The 21,786-nt window shown below is 36.4% G+C and overlaps 1 protein-coding gene across 1 annotated transcript in view; it reads right to left on the reverse strand.

Annotated features, from left to right (window-relative positions):
• The window catches only part of LOC130918523 (thrombospondin type-1 domain-containing protein 4-like), a 62,614-nt gene extending 40,828 nt beyond the window's left edge, over window positions 1-21,786 (reverse strand). Inside the window, 7 exon segments of the mRNA XM_057840308.1 lie at window positions 6,602-6,738; window positions 10,173-10,275; window positions 12,794-13,088; window positions 17,150-17,406; window positions 17,989-18,055; window positions 18,133-18,184; window positions 21,777-21,786. Coding sequence (XP_057696291.1) covers window positions 6,602-6,738; window positions 10,173-10,275; window positions 12,794-13,088; window positions 17,150-17,406; window positions 17,989-18,055; window positions 18,133-18,184; window positions 21,777-21,786 — 921 coding nt within the window.

Consider the following 21,786-nt stretch of genomic DNA (forward strand, 5'->3'; position numbering starts at 1 on the left):
TTTTTGTATATTTTTGGGTCACATCTTGTTGATTTTGGGGCATTTCCGGGTCACTTTTGGGATATTTTTGGGTCACTTCCTGTTGATTTGGGGCATTTTTGGTTCAATCAACAAATGCCGGTCCAAAATCAACAGTGAGTGACCTGGAAATGCCCCCAAATCAACAGGAAGTGACCCAAAAATATACCAAGAGTGACCCGGAAATGTCCCAAATGCAACAGGAAGTGACCCTAACATGTACAAAAAGTGACCTGGGAATGCCCCAAAATAATCAGAATATGCCCCAGAAACAACAAACCACTATCCTAAATTAACAGGAAGTGACATCAAATCAAAAGGAAGTAACCTGTTAATGCACACAAAAGTTGATTTTGTTCACTTTTTGAATATTTTTGGGTCACTTTTTGTTGATTTTGAGGCATTTCAGGGTCACTTTTGGGATATTTTTGGGTCAGTTCCTGTTGATTTTGGGGCATTTTTGGGTCAATTGACAAATGCCGGTCCAAAATCAACAGTGAGTGACCTGGAAATGCCCCAAAATCAACTGGAAGTGACCCAAAAATATACCAAAAGTGACCCGGAAAAGCCCCAAAATCAACAGGAAGCAACCTTAACATGTACAAAAGTGACCTGGGGATATCCCATAATCATCAGAATATGCCCCAGAATCAACAAAAAACAATCCCAAATCAACAGCAAGTGACACCAAATCAACAGGAAGTAACCTGTAAATGCCAACAAAAGTTGATTTTACCTCACAGTGGGGAGAACAAGTATTTGATACACTGCCAATGGGTTTTCCCATTGGCAGTGTATCAAATTTGTTCTCCCCACTGTATCTGGGTCACTTCTTGTTGGTTTTGGGGCATTTCCGCGTCACTTTTTGGTATATTTTTGGGTCACTTCTTGTTGATTTTGGGGCATTTCCAGGGCACTTCCTGCTTATTTTCGGGTATTTACAGGTCACTTCCTGCTGATTATGGGTTACTGAAAAGGTTTTGTGGCATTTCATGTATTTTCCTATTGATTTTCGATCGCTTCCTGTTGATTTTGGGGGCATCTACGGGTCACTTCCTGTTGATTTTGGGACATTCTTGAGTCACTTCCTTTTCAGTAACCCACTTGTAACTTGTAAATCCCTACAAAAGTTAATTTTGTTCATTTTGAGGGCATTTCACATCACTTCCTGTTGATTTTGGGCCATTTACAGGTCACTTCCTGTTGATTTTCAGGTATTTACGGGTCACTTACTGCTGATTTTGGGTGACTGAAAATGTTTTGTGGCATTTCATGTCTTTTCCTGTTGGTTTTCGATCACTTCCTGTTGATTTCGGGGGCATTTACGGGTCACTTCCTGTTGATTTTGGGTTACTGAAAAGGAAGTGACTCAAGAATCAACAGGAAGTAAATTTTAAATGCCTAAGAAAGTTGATTTTGTTGATTTTGAGGGCATTTCACATCATTTCCTGTTGATTTTTGGTCACATCCTTTTCCGTTTGGGGCATGTACGCATCACTTCCTGTTGATTTTGGGCTATTTATAGTTCACCTTCTGTTGATTTTGGGTTACTGAAAAGGTCTGGGGCATTTCATGTCATTTCCTGTTGATTTTCAGTCACTTCCTTTTCCTTTTGGGGCATTTACAGGTCACATCCTGTTGATTTTGGGTTACTGAAAAGGTTTTGGGGCATTTCATCCCATTTCCTGTTGATATTCGGTCACTTCCTTTTTCTTTTGGGGCATTTACGGGTCACGTCCTGTTGATTTTAGGCCATTTACAGGTCAGTTTCTGTTATTTATGATTACTGAACAGGAAGTGACTCAAGAATGTCCCCAAATGAATAGGAAGTGTCCCAAAATGAACAGGAAGTAACCTGTGAATGCCCTAAATGAACAGGACGTGACCTGTAAATGCCCACAAAACCTGGAATATTGGCTGTAAATGCTCAGGTTTCAGTGCCATTGAAAGCGCTAGACGTCTAACCCAGTCAAAATTAATTGGATGTCTAGCACAGCCAGTAAGCTAACATAGACACTATTCTAATAGAAGATTTTGCTAGCAACCTGGTGGTTCCTTTTTTTTTTTTTTTACATGTTTTTAAAACGATATATCGGGCAGCATATAAATAACCTTTTGGGCTACAAAATATCGCGTTTTTCACCTTCTCAATATATTGTCACACCCCTGATCCAAACATAAAGACAAAACCTTCTTATAGCTCTTAAAACAGGAAAAGGTCAAGGACTCTGACATGCTAATACAGACTACTGCTGATGTGTGTATATCTGCCGGTCCAGCTGTTGTTGCGCTGACCTGGCCAGAACTTGATCAGGATATTGAAGTGTGGGACGCTTGGTGAGCTCTTCCTGTGGGACGGCGAGCACGGACAGCGGAACCTCTACGCTAGGACAAATCAGAAGTTCATAACTGTTTTTTGAGAAAAATAGCCGCACATCATCCCACTTTTGTGAGCGCCGTCTTAACGCTTCAGGCCAAGAAAAAATGCCAACGTCGACAAAGATCAGCATTTATGATAATAACAGCTGGAGATAGTCATTTGGCAATTTCAGAGGGATTGGAATTCTGCTAGCGTAGATCAAATGAGTGTATCAGAAGCTAGCGTGTGCAAAGAGTCTCCTGGCAATTGCTTTTAAAAGTCTCTGCTTGACATTTAGTTAAAGTGATGCTTGGCACGTTCCTGTCAAGCCTCAGGAAGTTTTTTCTTCAATATCTTGGCTCTATAGAAGCTTGACATTCCCAGAACCAAAAAAGTTAAGTGTCTGTATCATTTCAATGCAAATATTAGAACTAATTGTTGACACTGCTAACATTTGACATTGATCAACATAATGTGTTTGTTCACTTCTGGTTTGCATCACTTGTTGCCGGGCAGACTTTTTAGTACCGCTTCACACGCATAGGCGAGTTAGGCGGTTACCTAAGGCGTCATCTGGTGGAAGGGGCGCCAAATTGCTTTGGAGAAACAAAAAAATAAATACCCTGGGGAAAACTATTCTCATTCTACGTTTCCCGAACATTTTTTAATATGACAAATACATTTCAATAGGCTACATATAAAAAATATTTGCTGTTTCCGACCTGGATTAGATTAGTCACCTGCTATTTTTAGCACTCACATGTCATCTATCACGTACATATCTGTATCTGCCTTCATCACTTTGGAGGAAGTGACGTCAATTCGCGCATGTGCAGTAGCAATCCGTCGCAATCGAGACAACAACAAAAATAAACAAACAAACCATACGCTAACGGTCAGTCTGTTATCGTAACGTGCCTGCATTAGCATTGCTAACACTTTCACCACTAAACCACTTACAACAAACAAACAAACTAAATGCTAACAGTCAGTCTGTTTTCGTAACACAAATATGTTAGCATAACTAGTTGTGCTTCACCACAAAACCACTAAAAATAAACAAAATGTATGCTCACGGTCAGTCTGTTATCGTAACATACCTACGTTAGCATAATTAATAACGCCTCGCCACCAAACAACCCAAAACAAACTAACTGTATGCTAACAGTCAGTCTGTTATTGTAACCTACCTACATTAGCATCATTAATAATGCCTAACCACAAAACAACCAAAAATAACAAACCCAACCTTATGCTAACTGTCAGTCTGTTATCGTAATGTACCTACGTTAGCATCCAAAAAACCCACTGAGCCACAAAAAAATGAACACACTGTATGCTAATGGTCAGTCTTATATCATAACGTAACTATGTTAAACCACTAAAAGGTCAGTCTGTTATCATAACATAACTATGTTAGCATCACTAAAAGTGTCTCACCACCAAACACCTAATAAGAAACAAACAAACTGTATGCTAACAGTCAGGGTGTTATTATAACGTACCTAAGTTAGCATCATTAATAGTGCCTCACCACAAAACAACTAAAAACAAACCTTATGCTAATGGTCAATCTGTTAACATAACGTAACTATGTTAGCATCACTAACAGAGCCTCACCTCAAAATCGCTAAAAAGAAACAAACACTGTATGCTAACAGTCAGGATGTTTTTGTAACATACCTACGTTAGCATCATTAATAGTGCCTCAACTAAAAACAACTAAAACCGAATGCTAATGGTCAGTCTGTTATCTTAACATGGCTGTTTTAGCATCGCTAACAGTGCCGCACCACAAGACCACTAAAAAACAAACAAACCGTATGCTAACGCCTGTCTGTTATTGTAACGTAACTATATTAGCATCACTAACATTGCCTCACCACTAAACCACTAAAACTAGCAAACAAACCATATGGTAACGGTCAGTCTGTTATTATAACGTACCTATGTTAGCATCACTATCGGTGCCTCACCACAAAACCACAAAAAACAAACAAACCTTATGCTAACGGTCAGTCTGTTGTCGTAACGTACGTAAGTTGGCATCAGTAACAGTGCCTCACCATAAAACCAGTGGGCCACAAAAAATGAACAAACTGTATGCTAATGTTCAGTCTTTTATCATAACGTAACTACGTTAAACCACTAAAAGCAACAAGAACAAAAAAAACGTATGCTAATGGTCAGTCTGTTATCGTAACAACTATGTTAGCATCACTAACAAAGCCTCACCACAAGACCACTAAAAGCAAACAAACAAACAAACTGTATGCTAACAGTCAGTCTGGTATCGTAACATACCTACGTTAGCATAATTAATAATGCATCGCCACCAAACAACCCAAAACAAACTAACTGTATGCTAACAGTTGGTCTGTTATTGTAACCTACCTACATTAGCATTATTAATAATGCGTAACCACAAAACAACCAAAAATAACAAACCCAACCTTATGCTAACGGTCAGTCTGTTATCGTAACATAACTGCATTAGCATCACTTACAGTGCCTCACCACCAAATCATTAAAAACAAACAAACAAATCAATAGTATGCTAACAGTCAATCTATTATTGAATAGTAAATGCTGCAAAATTTCACCCAAAAAATTTACACTTTGCTGCAAGTTTGTGGCAGGCTTGAAGAAAGGAATAAAAGATAAAAATCACAACTCTTGTGTCCAAGGTGTTTATCAGTACAGGATTTCAAATGTGATTCACATTACAGCAGATGTTTTAATGTTATCGGTAACCGATGGGAATATCCATATGGAATAGCTCGAGCAGCTGAGAAGAAAAAATCTGTTTAAATTGTGACTGAAAAGAAGTGTGAAGATCCTGCAGGAAGTCAACACATCATTTTGAGCGTTAGCTCCCACGCACTGACGAGTTGGGATTGAAACACTGTACGTAGATCCCACTGCTCAATTTCCGAGAGACAGCAAGAACCAAAAGTGGTATTTGCCATGTGGCAAAATGTTTTGCCATGTGACATTTTTTTTGCCATGTGAAAAAAATGTTTTGCCATGCGGCATTTTTTTTTTTTGCCATGTGGCAAAATCTTTTTGCCATGTGTAATTTTTCAAAAATATTTTTCCACATGGCAAAAAAAAATGCAACATGGCAAAAATATTTTGCCACATGGCAAAAAAAAATGCCACTTGGCAAAAAAAAAAATTGCGACATGGCGAAAAAAAATGCAACATGGCAAAAAGAAATTGCCAAATGGCAAAAATAATGCCACATGGCAAACATTTTTGCCACATTGTGAAAAAAAGTGCCACATGGCAAAAATATTTTGCAACATGGCAAAAAAAAAATGCCACTTGGCAAAAAAAAATTGCATCATGGCGAAAAAAATGCAACATGGCAAAAAGAAATTGCCAAATGGCAAAAATAATGCCACATGGCAAACATTTTTGCCACATTGTGAAAAAAAGTGCCACATGGCAAAATATTTTGCCACATGGCAAAAAAAAATGCCATATGGCAAAAAATATTTGCCACATGGCAAAACATTTTTGCCACAAGGCAAAATAATGCTACATGGCAAAAAAAAAAAAAAGCCACTTGGCAAAAAAAAATTGCGACATGGTGAAAAAAAATGCAACATGGCAAAAAGAAATTGCCAAATGGCAAAAATAATGCCACATGGCAAACATTTTTGCCACATTGTGAAAAAAAAGTGCCGCATGGCAAAAATATTTTGCCACATGGCAAAAAAAAAATGCCACATGGCAAAAAATATTTGTCACACGGCAAAAAAATGCCACATGGCAAAACATTTTTGCCACACGGCAAAAAAATGCCACATGGCAAAACATTTTTGGCACATGGCATAAAAAAATGCCACATGGCAAAAAAATTGCCATATGGCACAAAAAAAAAGCCACATGGCAAAATCATTTTGCCACATGGCAAAAAAATGCCACATGGCAAAAAAAAAAAGCCACATGGCAAAACATTTTTGCCACATGGCAAAAAAATGCCACATGGCAACAACATTTTGCCACATGGAAAAAACATTTTGCTACTTTGCAAAAAACCCTTTGGTTTTCGGCCCTGCTGTAGAGCAATCTCCTGTGGATTTCAGCTTCACTTTCAAAAGCCACCCTATTCTGCCATCTTGTGGCCACAATCACCCCCTCATCTTAATTGTCTCATTTTTTAATGCAACAACTAAACTTCTCTCAATCCTCCAACTCAAAATGAAGTGATCTTACCTTGCACTTTCCCGCCACACACACAGAAGAACCGTTGGCAGCGCACGGCGTGCCGTCAATCACTTTGTCGGCCAGTCGCACGTAGAACCTGAAGCCGGCGGCCCGACAGTTGAGCTCGCAGTGCTGATTCCCGGCAACTAAAAAGCACATGGAATAATTCTTTAATTTTATTTTTACAGTCAAATAGATTGGACGTCAAGTGCCGCCAATCGCAGTGGTCCGACCCTACTGATTCTTCATAGCAAGTTTGGGTTTCTCCCTCACGGAAGATGCAGGTTGGGGTGCTAGCCCTTCCCGTCCTAGGTGCCGACTTTCCGAGCAGTCCACTGTCTTTCCAGTTATCACCAACCTCTCATTGGTTGCCACCCAGTCTGTTCCTGAGTGTCACTAGATAGGACAGATTGAAGGAATCTGACCTTCTAGCCAGACTGCCGGAATCACGCCAACCAAACCACCGGAACCGCGCTAGCGCAATTCCAACGATCCGGGCCGGCGGGAAACCGGACAACCCGGCCAAAAGGCCAAATTCCGCAGATTCACCTTAGTTCAACCCCTTTGTACTGACTGAATTTTAAAAGCAGGAAAAAGACTTCGAAACACAAGTTCACATTTTATTCCAAGTCGGCAACAATCATACAGCAAGGCAAAACAGACCCAGGCGAGGAAGAAAACTGGATCCAGAGTCACAAACAATGAGTACATAAGAATGTTCCCGAGAAAAATGACAACGATTAGTAAAACATTGTCTTTTTGAAGGCTCTCGCAGGGCGGGCTGTGGGCAGGAAGAAGGATGCGTTTGGGTGTTGTTTAGGGTAATCTTCTATTGCAGGCTGGGCTGTATGGTTCATGCGTCACAGTTGCTGAGTCACCGTTACTGAGGCAACCGGAGTGGGAGGTTTCGCCCACCCCAGCGTCAAACGGGCGTTTGAAATCTTCCTGTTATCAGTTGATTATCGGGCGTTATCCGGCGTTCCTTGTGGTAGGACGGGATGTCCAGCCATTTGTTCTGGACTTTCCTGAAGAGCTGATTGCAGGATTTGGTATTGCAGACGTTGGCTTGTAGATGTCTTGCTATCACCTGCTTGTCAGCGTCAATCTCGCTCAATCAGCTGCATGACGCACGCGTTGGGCTTCCGTGGTCAGAGGGCGTCCTTTATCTCTTATGCCCTTATCTACCCGTTGTCTTGGCACTGCAATTTCCAATCATTCCAAATCCATAATATCAAATATATTCTGCTTGTTTTTTTTAAACTATGATATAAATGCTATTTTTATATTGGGTGTGTTAGAGTAATACAAACAGTCAAACAGTAAATATAAGGAAAGGTACCATTCCCTCCATTATGCATCTTGCAGATGCGCTGGGACACATCATCAGTGATGTACAGTAGGGCAAAAAAGTATTTAGTCAACCACAAATTGTGCAAGTTCTCCCACTTGAAAATATTACAGAGGCATGTAATTGTCAACACGGGTAAACCTCAACCATGAGAGACAGAATGTGGGGGGGAAAAAAACAGAAATCATCACATTGAATCACATTGTTTGATTTTTAAATAATTAATTTGCAAATCATGGTGGAAAATAAGTATTTGGTCAATACCAAAAGTTCATCTCAATACTTGGTTATGTACCCTTTGTTGGCAAAAACGGAGGCCAAACGTTTTCAGTAACTCTTCACAAGCTTTTCATACACTGTTGCTGGTATTTTGCCCCATTCCTCCATGCAGATCTCCTCTAGAGCAGTGATGTTTTGGGGCTGTCGTTGGGCAACACGGACTTTCAACTCCCTCCTCAGATTTTCTATAGGGTTGAGATCTGGAGGCTGGCTAGGCCACTCCAGGACCTTGAAATGCTTCTTACGAAGCCACTCCTTTGTTGCCCTGGCTGTGTGTTTGGGATCATTGTCATGCTGAAGGACCCAGCCACGTCTCATCTTCAATGCCCTTGCTGACTGAAGGAGATTTTCACTCAAAATCTCTCGATACATGGCCCCATTCATTCTTTCCTTTACACAGATCAGTCGTCCTGGTCCCTGTGCAGAAAAACAGCCCCAAAGCATGATGTTTCCACCCCCATGCTTGACAGTGGGTATGGTGTTCTTCGGATGCAATTCAGTATTCTTTCTCCTCCAAACACGAGAACCTGTGTTTCTACCAAAAAGTTCTATCTTGGTTTCGTCTGACCATAAAACATTCTCCCAGTCCTCTTCCGGATCATCCAAATGCTCTCTAGCGCACCGCAGCTGGGCCTGGACGTGTACTGGCTTCACCAGGGGGACATGTCTGGCAGTGCAGGATTTGAGTCCCTGGCGGTGCATTGTGTTACTGATAGTAGCCTTCGTTACTGTGGTCCCAGCTCTCTGTAGGTCATTCACTGGGTGCCCCCGTGTGGTTCTGGGAATTTTGCTCACCGTTCTTGTTATCATTTTAATGCCACGGGGTGAGATCTTGCATTGAGCCCCAGATCGAGGGAGATTATCAGTGGTCTTGTATGTCTTCCATTTTCTAATAATTACTCCCACAGTTGATTTCTTTACACTAAGCGTTTTACCTATTGCAGATTCAGTCTTTCCAGCCTGGCGCAGGTCTACAATTTTGTCTCTGGTGTCCTTCGACAGCTCTTTGGTCTTGGCCATAGTGGAGTTTGGAGTGTGACTGACTGAGGTTGTGGACAGGTGTCTTTTATACCGATACTGAGTTAAAACAGGTGCCATTAATACAGTTAACGAGTGGAGCCTCGTTAGACCTCGTTAGACGAAGTTAGACCTCTTTAACAGCCAGAAATCTTGCTTGTTTGTAGGTGACCATATACTTATTTTCCACTCTAATTTGGAAGTAAATTCTTTAAAAATCAAACAACATGATTTTCTGTTTTTTTTCTCTCCACATTCTGTCTCTCATGGTTGAGGTTTACCCATGTTGACAATTACAGGACTCTCTAATCTTTTCAAGTAGGAGAATTTGCACTTATACTTATTTGCCCCACTGTATCTATGTAAAGATACAGTGCCCTCTGGTGGCAGCGTTGTGTCTGGCTGGACTGCCGCCTTATGACAAGGAGCAGACTCTCGTCTGACATGGATAAAAGACAGCTGCGATGCAACTGTAGCTGTAAGTTGTTTCTGCTAACATATGTTTGTGTGTGCATTTGTAATTAAATTTACAGCTAAAGTCCGACAAGTGACCCTGAAATGCCCCAAAAGCAACAAAAAGTGACCCCGAAATGTCACTTACGTTCCCTTTTGGGGCATTTACGGGTCACTTCCTGTTCTTTTTCGGGCATTTTCAAGTTCACTTCTCGTTGATTTTGGGTTACTGAACAGGAAGCGACCCGGGAAGGTCCCCAAATGAATAGGAAATGACTCAAAATCAACAGAAAGTAATGTGTAAATGCCCTAAAATGAACATGAAGTGACCTATAAATGCCCCTAAAACCAGGAAGACTGTCTACGAATGCTGTGTTTCATTGCCATTGACGTCCTCAACGTCCGGCTTTGACCCTCCCAGTCAAAATCGACTAGACGTAATTCGTCTGTCTTTTTGTATTTATTGCATGATTTTAGCGGTACCTTCGTCGAAAGGCTCCCATTGGTACAGTCTGCCCATGAAAGGCTTCTCGTTGTGTGTGGAACACTGGGCAGCTCTTATGTGTTTGCTGGACGTGGGACAACCCTATAAACAAGTTAGACACATTATGAATAGTAATAATCATAAGTTTTAAATAAAACATGGCACTTTCAAGCTGTCATTTTGACTTTTAACAATGATAATGTTAAAAACTACAGGTTTTACAGCAGTGATTATTAAAGATGTCCCGGGTCCAATCACGTCATTTTCAAAGTATCGGAATTGGCAAAAAAATATCGGACATGCCTTTTTTTAATATATATATATATATATATATATGTATTTTTTTTAATTAAATTGTTTTCTATTTAACGTTACAGACAAAATGTCTTACACTCATCCAGAGTCTTTAGTTTTGGCTTAAAGTAGGGCTATCAAATTTATCGCGTTAACGGCAGTAATTAATTTTTTAAAAAATGTATCACGTTAAAATATTTACCGCAATTAACTAGGGCTGTCAAACGAATAGAATTTTTAATCGAGTTAATTACAGCTTAAAAATTAATTAATCGTAATTAATCGCAATTAATCGCAATTCAAACCATCTATAAAATATGCCATATTTTTCTGTAAATTATACATATATTCTGTAAAATAAATTGTTGGAATGGAAAGATAAGACACAAGATGGACATATACATTCAACATACGGTACATAAGGACTGTAGTGGGCATTTCACTCTACTGTCATTTAAATCTGTCTATGCTGTCCTCACTCCGAAGCGTCTACTTTTTCCAAAGCTAGACAGCTAGTGAACGACGCCTTAATAATCAGACTTCTTCCTTTTTCATCTGATTTATTAATTAAATGGCCTCAAACCATTGTCCTCTTTAGACCGTCGTAAAACTACAAAAAAAAAGTACACAAGCATTGCATTAGCAACAACGTTAGCTTAGCACGCTATACAGGTTCACTAAACATAAACAAAAAGCGTCTCATACAAAAAATAGAACATTTCGCTTACTAACATAATGTGTACATTCTTTACAACAACCATACTTACGGACAAATCTTGTCCAAGGATCATATAAGCACAACATTACAACGTAGGCGTCAGCCCAAGACGTTGTGCAGCCATATTGAACTGGCAAGAAAACAATAAACCACGTCGCAAAGCGACCACAAGAGTTCGCTGTTAGACAGCACAAAAAGCCTTGCTGTAAAACTCACCAAAAGGCAGAATACTGTCTGAGCGGGACATGTGCGTTAATTGCGTCAAATATTTTAACGTGATTAATTTAAAAAATTAATTACCGCCCGTTAACGCGATAATTTTGACAGCCCTACAATTAACGCATGCGCTGCACGACCTACTCACGCAGTGTCTCGTTCAATCTATAATGGCGCCGTTTTACCTATATATAGCGCTAAAAGGCAGCGTAAAATGAGGAGAGTGAATTTTGCCAGTCTTTGGAGCCTTTTTTTAATTGGCTAAAGCCTTAAAATCCCTCTCTCAATGATTAGAAACATCGTGGGAAGAAATGTGGGGAAGAAAGGTAGTAGTTGATCTTTTTCTTAACACCCTATGTTATTTCCCAACGCAGAGAAGATATATCAATTGGTGCCACTACGCACAGTCATGGTTGCACTTCCCATCATGCATTTGGGCAGAACAGTTAAATGGCTACAGTATCATTTACTGAAAGCTCAACAAATACACTAGATGGCAATATTTAGTCACAACATACAAAGTCACATTTATCCTTTAAGAATTAGAAGTCTTTCTATCCGTGGATCCCTCTCACAGAAAGAATGTCAATAATGTAAATGCCATCTTGAGGATTTATTGTCATAATAAACAAATACAGTACTTATGTACTGTATGTTGAATGTATATATTCGTCCGAGTTGTATTCATTTTTTTCTTAATGCATTGCCAAAATGTATATGATCGGGAAAAAATATCGGGAATGATTGGAATTGAATCGGGAGCAAAAAAAAAGCAATTGGATCGGGAAATATCGGGATCGGCAGATACTCAAACTAAAACGATCGGGATCGGGTCAGAAGCAAAAAAACATGATCGGAACAACCCTAGTGATTATTAGATCTGAATTGCTTTGGATTGAAAATCAGCCTTCTTGAATAGGCACAGTTAAGTCTCAAAATTTATCGACACACAAAGATTTACATGAACCTGCTGTTTACTTCCAAAGGGGTTGGCTCAGATTACATATACACCAGCAAAAAATGCAATTAATCAAGCAGGAAGTAGAGAAAGTAAACCACTTTAAAGTTGAGGTCACTATATCAGGTTGCTGTTAAAGGACGACGTGTCTAAACAAGCCTCAACTCGGATTTACATTACGCTAGTGATGTTAAACAGAACAAATTCCATTTAAAATTGATATTTTGGTGTTCAATTGACTAACTTTAGCCAGAGGGCGCCAGGAAACAATTACGGGAAGTCAACAATTATGTCAGTACAAGAAAAAACTTATGAAACGCCTCAAAATCAACAGGACTTGATATACCAATCATGACAGCAAAGCGATCGTCGCCATTTCTCCAGAAATGGCATTTTCTACTTTTTTTTTTTTCTTTTATGGGAGAATATAGTACCTTATGGTTACATAGTCTATGGTGATTGTGCTCCCCCGTACAAGATGAAACCGGAAGCGGGTGGTAGGTCCCAAAGTCCTGCACATTTGAGGGAAGACCCATCTGGCCCTGGTGGTAGAGTGGCGCCCAGATGGTCTGCGTGTTCAGTCCTCTCTGATCGAGATGGTGGAACCTGGAGCTACTACCATAGTGGGGGACGGCGGAGCGTCTCTGTCTGTTAGAGTGAAGCTCCTGAACCCTTCCAGAACCTTGTAACGGAGCTCTTCCATAGCCGTACCTCCCTGGGATGATCCTCCTAAAGAAATGCATGGTTAAACCATCAGAGAACTGATCTAGAAAGCTACAATTTCCAGTCAAATGTTAGCCTCTGTTGCTATCTGAACACGTTAAAACCTATCGTGAGGTTCCCGCCTCTACTGCAGACACTGAAGTGTCTTTGATTTTGACAAAAACAGTTACGTCAAAGTGAACAGAGATGGGAAGTTGTTTGATGTTTGTTAAGTCTACGATAAAAATACATCCTAGACTGAAGATTTGCATGCCATTAAAAATTACACTGCTTTTAAAGTTCATGAAAACCAGTATACATCCCTTGAAAACTAACTAATCTTTGATGTTTGGTCCGTCAAAGACCGATAATTGTCACTGATGTTTACAAAGTAAACATCCTTTGAAAAGTAACTATATTTGATGTTTACAAACTGTCTTTAGTCATCTATGATGTTTTGTTAGTCAAAAAAAGGTTAATTGTCTTTGATGTTTACAAACCTTCATGTATCTTGTCCTTCAGAGACCTTAATTGCCTTTGATGTTTACAAACTTTGATGTTTACAACAAACAGTTAATAATCTTTAGTCTTTAGTAAGTTTTGATGTTTACGACGTTTACAAGCTTTGATGTTTACAAACAATATTGGTTAATCTTTGATGTTTAAATAATGTATTTGGTTAGTCAAAGACCGTTAATTGTCTTTGATGTAACTTTTTTATTAATGATGTTTACAACATTTGACATTTACACACATTTTTGGTTAACTTTGTTGTTTGATCAGTCAAAGACTGATATTGTCTCTTAATTGTCTACGTTAATTGCCTATGACATCCACAAAACACGAGTACCATGATGCTTACAAAAGTAATCTTTAACAAACATGTGTTTTGTCTTTGATGTTGAAAAACTTGATGTTTACAATTAAGTTAATTCTCTTTGATGTTTATGAAATGATGTTTACAAACCGTGTTTAGAATCTTTGATGTTTACAAACTGTCTGGTTAGTCAAAGACCGTTAATTGTCTTTGATATTTACAAAGATTGTCACTGATGTTTACAAACTTTGATGTTAACAAACTGTCTTTAATAATCTTTGATGCTTACGAAGTCTACAAACTGTCTTTGGTGAATCTTTGATGTTCAAAAATTGCTTTGGTCAGTCAAAGACCGTTAATTGTCTTTGATGTTTGCTAATTTTAATGTTGACATCTAACATCTAAAATATCTTTGATGTTGCAAACTTTGATGTTTACAAACTGCCTAGAAGCTTTCATGTTTAAAAATGTCTTTGGTTTGTACATTACAAAAATCGTTAATGGTCTTTGATGTTTGCTAATTTTGATGTCTACAACTAACATCTAATTATCTTTGATGTTTACAAACATTGATGTTTTCAAACTGTGGTTAGTCAAAGACCGCTAATTGGTCTTTGATGTTTACAAAGATAATTGTCTTTGATGTTTACAAAAATAATCTTTGATGTTTACATACATGTGATTCATTCTTTGATGTTTACAAAATATGATGTTTAAAAGTTGTCTTTGGTTTGTCAAAGACCGTTAATTATCGTTAATGGTCTTTGATGTTTACTAATTTTGATGTCTACAACTAACATCTAATTATCTTTGATGTTTACAAACATTGATGTTTTCAAACTGTGGTTAGTCAAAGACCGCTAATTGGTCTTTGATGTTTACAAAGATAATTGTCTTTGATGTTTACAAAAATAATCTTTGATGTTTACATACATGTGATTCATTCTTTGATGTTTACAAAATATGATGTTTAAAAGTTGTCTTTGGTTTGTCAAAGACCGTTAATTGTCTTTGATGTAACTTTGATTTATGATGTTAACAAACTGCTTAGTCAGACTGTTAATTATCTATGACGTCCACAAAACACCTGTACTTTGATGTTTATGAAAGTAATCTTTGATGTTTACAAACGTGTTTTAGCCTAAGACCGTTAATTGTCTTTGATGTTTACAAACGTTTACTTTTAGTAATCTTTGATGTTGACAGCTAACATTGAAATTATCTTTGATCTTACAAACTTTGATGTTTACAAACTGCCTAGAAGCTTTCATGTTTAAAACTGTCTTTAATTTGTAAATTTAAAAAATCGTTAATGGTCTTTGTTGTTTGCTAATTTTAATGTTTACAAAATCTAATTATTTTTATGTTTACATTGATGTTTTCAAACTGGTCAATCAAAGACCGCTAATTGGTCTTTGATGTTTACAAAGATAATTGTCTTTGATGTTAACAAATATAATCTTTGTTTACAAACATGCGATTAATTCTTTGATGTTTACAAAATATGATGTTTAAAAGTTGTCTGGTTAGTCAAAGACCATTAATTGTCTTTGATGTTTGTTAATTTTGACGTTGACAACTAATATCTAAATTATCTTTGATGTTACAAACGTTGATGTTTACAAACTGCCTAGAACCTTTCATGTTTCAAACTGTCTTTGGTTTTTAAATTTAAATCGTTAATGGTCTTTGATGTTTGCTAATTTCAATGTTACATCTAATTATTTTTTATATTCACAAACATTGATATTTTCAAACTGTGGCTAGTCAAAGACCGCTAATTGGTCTTTGATGTTTACAAAGATAATAATCTTTTATGTTTACAGATATAATCTTTGATGTTTACAAACATGCGATTAATTATTTGATGTTAACAAAATATGATGTTTAAAAGTTGTCTTTGGCTAGTCAAAGACCGTTAATTGTCTGTGATGTAACTTTGAATTATGATGTTTACAAACTGCTTAGTCAGACTGTATATTATCTATGACTTCCACAAAACACCTGTACTTTGATGTTTATGAAAGTAATCTTTGATGTTTACAAACGTGTTTTAGCCTAAAACCGTTAATTGTCTTTGATGTTTACAAACATCTACTCTTAGTAATCTTTGATGTTTACGATGTTTACAAACGTGGATGTTTACAGTCTTTGGTGAATCTTTGGTTAGTCAAAGACCGTTAATTGTCTTTGATGGTATACAAACTGTCTTTGGTTAGGTCAAAGACCGACCGTTAATTGTCTTTGATGTTTACAAACAATTAGTTTTAGTAATCTTTGATGTTCACGATGTTCACAAACTTGGATGTTTACAGTCTGGTGAATCTTTGGTTAGTCAAAGACTGTTAATTGTCTTTGATTGTTTACAAGCTGTCTTTGGTTAGGTCAAAAACCGTTTAATGTCTTTGATGTTTCAAAAAAAAAAATTGTCTTTGATGTTTACAAAAGTAATCTCTGATTACTTGTGTTGTTGGAGTTCGTCTGGGAACGCGTGTGTGCGTACCGCTGAGCTCCGAGTGACGAGTGGTTGAGCTGGATTTATTTATCTTTGTCTATTAAAAGTGCATAAGTGGACGTCTGCTCCCTTTTTTTTTACCTTTTATGCACTCATCCTGCCCTGCCACGCGTTATCCATTAATTGTCTTTGATGTTTACAAACAATTAGTTTTAGTAATCTTTGATGTTTACGATGTTCACAAACTTGGATGTTTACATTCTGGTGAATCTTTGGTTAGTCAAAGACTGTTAATTGTCTTTGATTGTTTACAAGCTGTCTTTGGTTAAGTCAAAAACCGTTTAATGTCTTTGATGTTTCAAAAAAAAAATGTCTTTGATGTTTACAAAAGTAATCTCTGATCTTTACGATTTCTAATTGTCTTTGATGTTCACAACTGATTTTTACAACTAAGTTTTTAATTATCTTTGATGTTTACAAACTTTGATGTTTACAAACTGTCTTTGGTTGGTCAAAATTTGCAAAGTGATTTTAGCCATCTTTGTTGTTTGGTTAGTCAAAGACCGTTAATTATCTTTGATGTCTGCAAATTTTGATGTTACAACTAAGTTAATTATCTTTTATGTTTGCCAACTTGGATGTTTAAATATTGTCATGGATCGTTGATGTTTACAAACTGTCATTGGTTAGTCAAAGACCGTTAATTGTCTTCTATGTTTACAAAGTCTTTGATGCTTACAAAGTAATCTTTGATATTTACAAACATGTGTTTTAATTGTCTTTGATGTTTACAAGCTGTCCACAAAACACGAGTACCCATGGCCACCAGACATGATTCTCTTCCTCTCGTAATCGCTGCCGTCACGATAGATGGAAAATGAAGGCTTCAAGGCTGAGATGACGTGGCCTGCAGGCAGGGTAGGGGAGACCCTAAGACACGGTCTATTTTGCTGTTGGACGCCACCTCCACATGTCAGGGAGCAGGCTGACCAGGGCCCCCAGGAACCCCAGGAGCCTTGGATTCCTCTGGGGTCCTCTTTAAAGTCTTGCAGGGGCCCAGACCTCTGGGGGACCTGTGTGAAACACAGACCAGGTGCGGTTCAAGTCAAGTTTTGGCTGCTTACTGGAAGTCTATTGGCCTGGAGTCAGTTTTAGCTCTGTCTTCCTTTGCCAGAGACATTTATGAGTAGTAGCAGTAGTAATAGGAGAAACGCTGTGCCAGGCCCGGAGGGTTTATTGTGGCTCCACATGGAAACCTTGCTCTTTGAAGAAGCTCCATTCACAGAACTATCAGAGAGTGGAAAGTTTAGAAGTATGAAATAGTAAGCCTGTCAATTTCAAGTTGGAGAGCTGCCACCCTCCCAGTTCAAATGGATTGGACGTCTACAAACTCATTTCTATTCACAGCAGAACCTGTCACATGACTGCACGCCTATAATCGTCCAATAGTGCATGAGCACCTGGCCTGTTTAGGAGCGTTCCTGCTCACTTTCCACACTTTTTTGGAAAGCAGGAAAGAGGAGAATCCTCTCACTCAGAGGCTTATGGTGAACAAAGACCCGATTATGATGATGCGTGCAGCACCGGTGCCAGGGCGACTTCACGAGATGTGCGTGCGTTGATGCCACGTGCTCGGATCGGGTGCAACTGCTCACCTTTCTGTGGTCTGTGGCGTGTTGGCACCTCACACCTTCCATGGAAAGAAGAAATAATACCAGATCCCTGCAGAGTTAGCAATAAGGATTAGGATCAGGTAAGCAATACTTAGGGTTGACGGTGCTGCTTTTCAAAAACATTACCTGACAAGCCACGTGTATGCTTCTCGCATTCTTGCAGGATGATGAATACGCGCTAATCGGAAACGACAAATTAGACATGCTGGAACAGTGAACTATTCGGGTCAAGTTTCATACTTAATATTAACTTTAATGTATTACAGTATATTATATTAATTATAATAACCCTGCCAGGGACAGGGGTCAATACTATGGAAATGTATTGATGCCAAAAAAAAAAAAAAGTCCATTATCACATTTTTACGTTATATCATGTTTTACATAATAATTGTCACATTTTTAAATGAGAGTTATCACATTTTCACATGATACCTCATTATTATATCATAATAATCATGTTTCTACATGATAGTATCATGTTTTTACATGATAGTATCACGGTTTTACTTAATAATTATCACGTTTTTACATGATAGTATAACGTTTTTACATATGGTATCCCATTATCACATTTTTACATGATAGTTATTAAGTTTTTCCATGATGGGAATCAAGTAGTTGGAGTTATCAAGTGGCTATCACGTTTTTACGTGATAATTTTCACATTTTTACATTATAGTTATCATGTCTTTACATATCTCATTATTACATAATAATGATCATGGTTTTACATGATAGTATCACAGTTTTACATGATAGCTATCAAGTTTTTACGTGAGTTATCACGTTGTTACTTAACTATCACATTTTTACATGATAATTGTCATGTTTTTTCATGATAGTATTACGTTTTTACATTTTAGTTCTCATGTTTTAACTTTTTTACATTATAGTGTCAAGTTTGTACCTGATAATTTTTACATTTTTACATGATAGTTATCACGTTTTCACATGAGTTTTCACATTTTTACATGATAATTATCACGTTTTTACGTGATCTCAATATTACATATTAATCACGTTTTTACTTGATATAACATTTTTACTTGAAATCTCATTATTACTTAATATTAGTCATTTTTCACGAGTTTTCACATTTTTACATGATAATTATCATGTCTTTACATGATCTCAATATTAAATATTAATCACGTTTGTACATGATATAACATTTTTACTCGAAATCTCATTATTACATAATCTTAGTCACGCTTTACCTGATAGTTATCACGTTTTTGCTTTTCACATTTTTTTCATTATCGTATCACGATTTTACCTGATAATGTTCATTTTTACATGATAGTTATCACGTTTTCACACAATATCTCATTATTACATTATAATAATCATGTTTCTACATGAAAGTATCATGTTTTTACATGATAACTATCATGTTACATGATCTCAATATTACATAATAAGCACATTTTTACATTATATCACATTTTTACTTGAAATCTCATTATTACATAATATTAGTCATGTTTTACATGATAGTTGTCACGTTTTTGCTTATCACATTTTTACATTATCATATCACCATTTTACCTGATAATGTTCGTTTTTACATGATAGTTATCACGTTTTTACATGATATCTCATTATTACATTATAATAATCATGTTTCTACATGATAGTATCCTGTTTTTACATGATAGTATCATAATTTTATTTTATAATTATCACGTTTTTACATGATAGTATGTTTTAACATATCGTATCCCATTTTTGCATGATAGTTATCACGTTTTCACTTAATTATCCAATTTTTATCGAGTTTTTATCTGCTACTTTTTACTTTATTACATAATTATTATCACATTTTTAAATGATATCAAATTTTTACATATTTCTCAAGTTTTTACATGATCGTTATTGCATTTTGACATGATAGTTATCGTTTTTACATAATTATCCAAATTTTACATTATAGTATGTTTTTACCTGCTAATTTTTACATTATTACATGATAGTTATCACGTCTTTACATTATATCTCATTACTACATTATAATAATAATCAAATTTTTACATGATAGAATCACGTTTTAACATGATAGTATCAAATTTTTACATGATAGAATCTCGTTTTAACATGATAGTATCAAATTTTTACATGATATAACGTTTTTACATGATAGTTATAAAGCTTTTCAATGATGGTTATCAAGTAGTTGTTGGAGTTAAGTTATAAAATGGCTATCGCGTTTTTAAGTGATAGTTATGTTTTTTCATGATAGTATCACGTGTTTACATTATAGCTCTCATGTTTTAACTTAAAGATCACATTTTTAGATAGTTATCATGTTTTCACATGAGAGTTATCACATTTTTACATGATAATTATCATGTTTTTACATGATCTCAATATTACATAATAATCACGTTTTTACATTATAACACATTTTTACCTGAAATCTCATTATTACATAATATTAGCCATATCTTACCTGATATCACGTTTTTAAATTATAGTTCTCATGTTTTTACCTGATGATTTTCACATTTTTGCATGATAGTTATCACGTTTTCACATGAGAGATCACAGTTTTACATGATAATGATCATGTTTTTACATTATCTCAATATTACATAATAAGCACGTCTTTACATTATATCACATTTTTACTTGAAATCTCATTATTACATAATATTAGTCATGTTTTACCTGATAGTTATCACATTTTTGCTTATCACATTTTTACATTATCGTATAACGATTTTACCTGATAATGTTTGTTTTTACATGATAGTTATCACGTTTTTACATTGTAGTTCTCATGTCTTATCAAAGATCACATTTTTACATTAGAGTATCACATTTTTACCTGATAATTTTCACATTTTTACATGATAGTTATCACGTCTTTACATGATACTATCATGTAAAAACATGATCATTATACTATCTAATAATGAGATATGACACTTATCACATTGTTACTTATCACATTTTTACATTATAGTATGATTTTTACCAACTAATTTTTACATTATTACATGATAGTTATCACGTTTTTACATTATATCTCATTACATAATGTTTTTAGATGATAGTATGATGAGTGTACATGATATTTATCATTTTTACATGATAGCATCACGCTTTTACATAATTTCCCCGTTTTTACATGATTGTCATCACGTTTTTACGTGAGCGTTATCACATATTTTCTTGTTAATTATCACGTTTTTACATGATAGTCATCACGTTTTACATGATCTCACGTTTTTATGTAATACCACGTTTTTACATTATAGTATCATGTACTTTTTTTTCACAATTTTAAAACATAAATTTAACTGAAGTATTTTGCCTGGGAAAAGAAAAGCTCCCTGGACGGATGCGATGAATCCAGTACTCATCCAATCATATTCTGAAATAATTCTAATCTCATTTTTTATTTTTATGCACAGGTGCACTGAATAACATGGTCCTTGAGTTTAAAAATGTAATTGACTTAATTTTATGAAATCATTTCAAGATGAAACTACATCTTGTTATGTTGAATGAACAAATTTCAACGATAATATTAATTCTATAGCTTCAATTTGAATAAAATTAAGTGCAACCACTTGACAAAACTCAGTCAATTCACAAATATATACATTTTTTACAGAATGAAATTCAGACAAAATGCATTTAACTGACTAATGTTTTTAAATCTGACATGTAAAGAACCAGAACGACCTACCTGAATGTTCTCAGTATAGTTGAACTCCTTTTAAAGCAACATGTTTCAGTCTGCAGCCTCCGTAGACGCGCACCTTTGTTCAT

This window comes from Corythoichthys intestinalis, chromosome 1 (genome assembly GCF_030265065.1).
Source record: "Corythoichthys intestinalis isolate RoL2023-P3 chromosome 1, ASM3026506v1, whole genome shotgun sequence".
NCBI classification, from domain to species: domain Eukaryota; kingdom Metazoa; phylum Chordata; class Actinopteri; order Syngnathiformes; family Syngnathidae; genus Corythoichthys; species Corythoichthys intestinalis.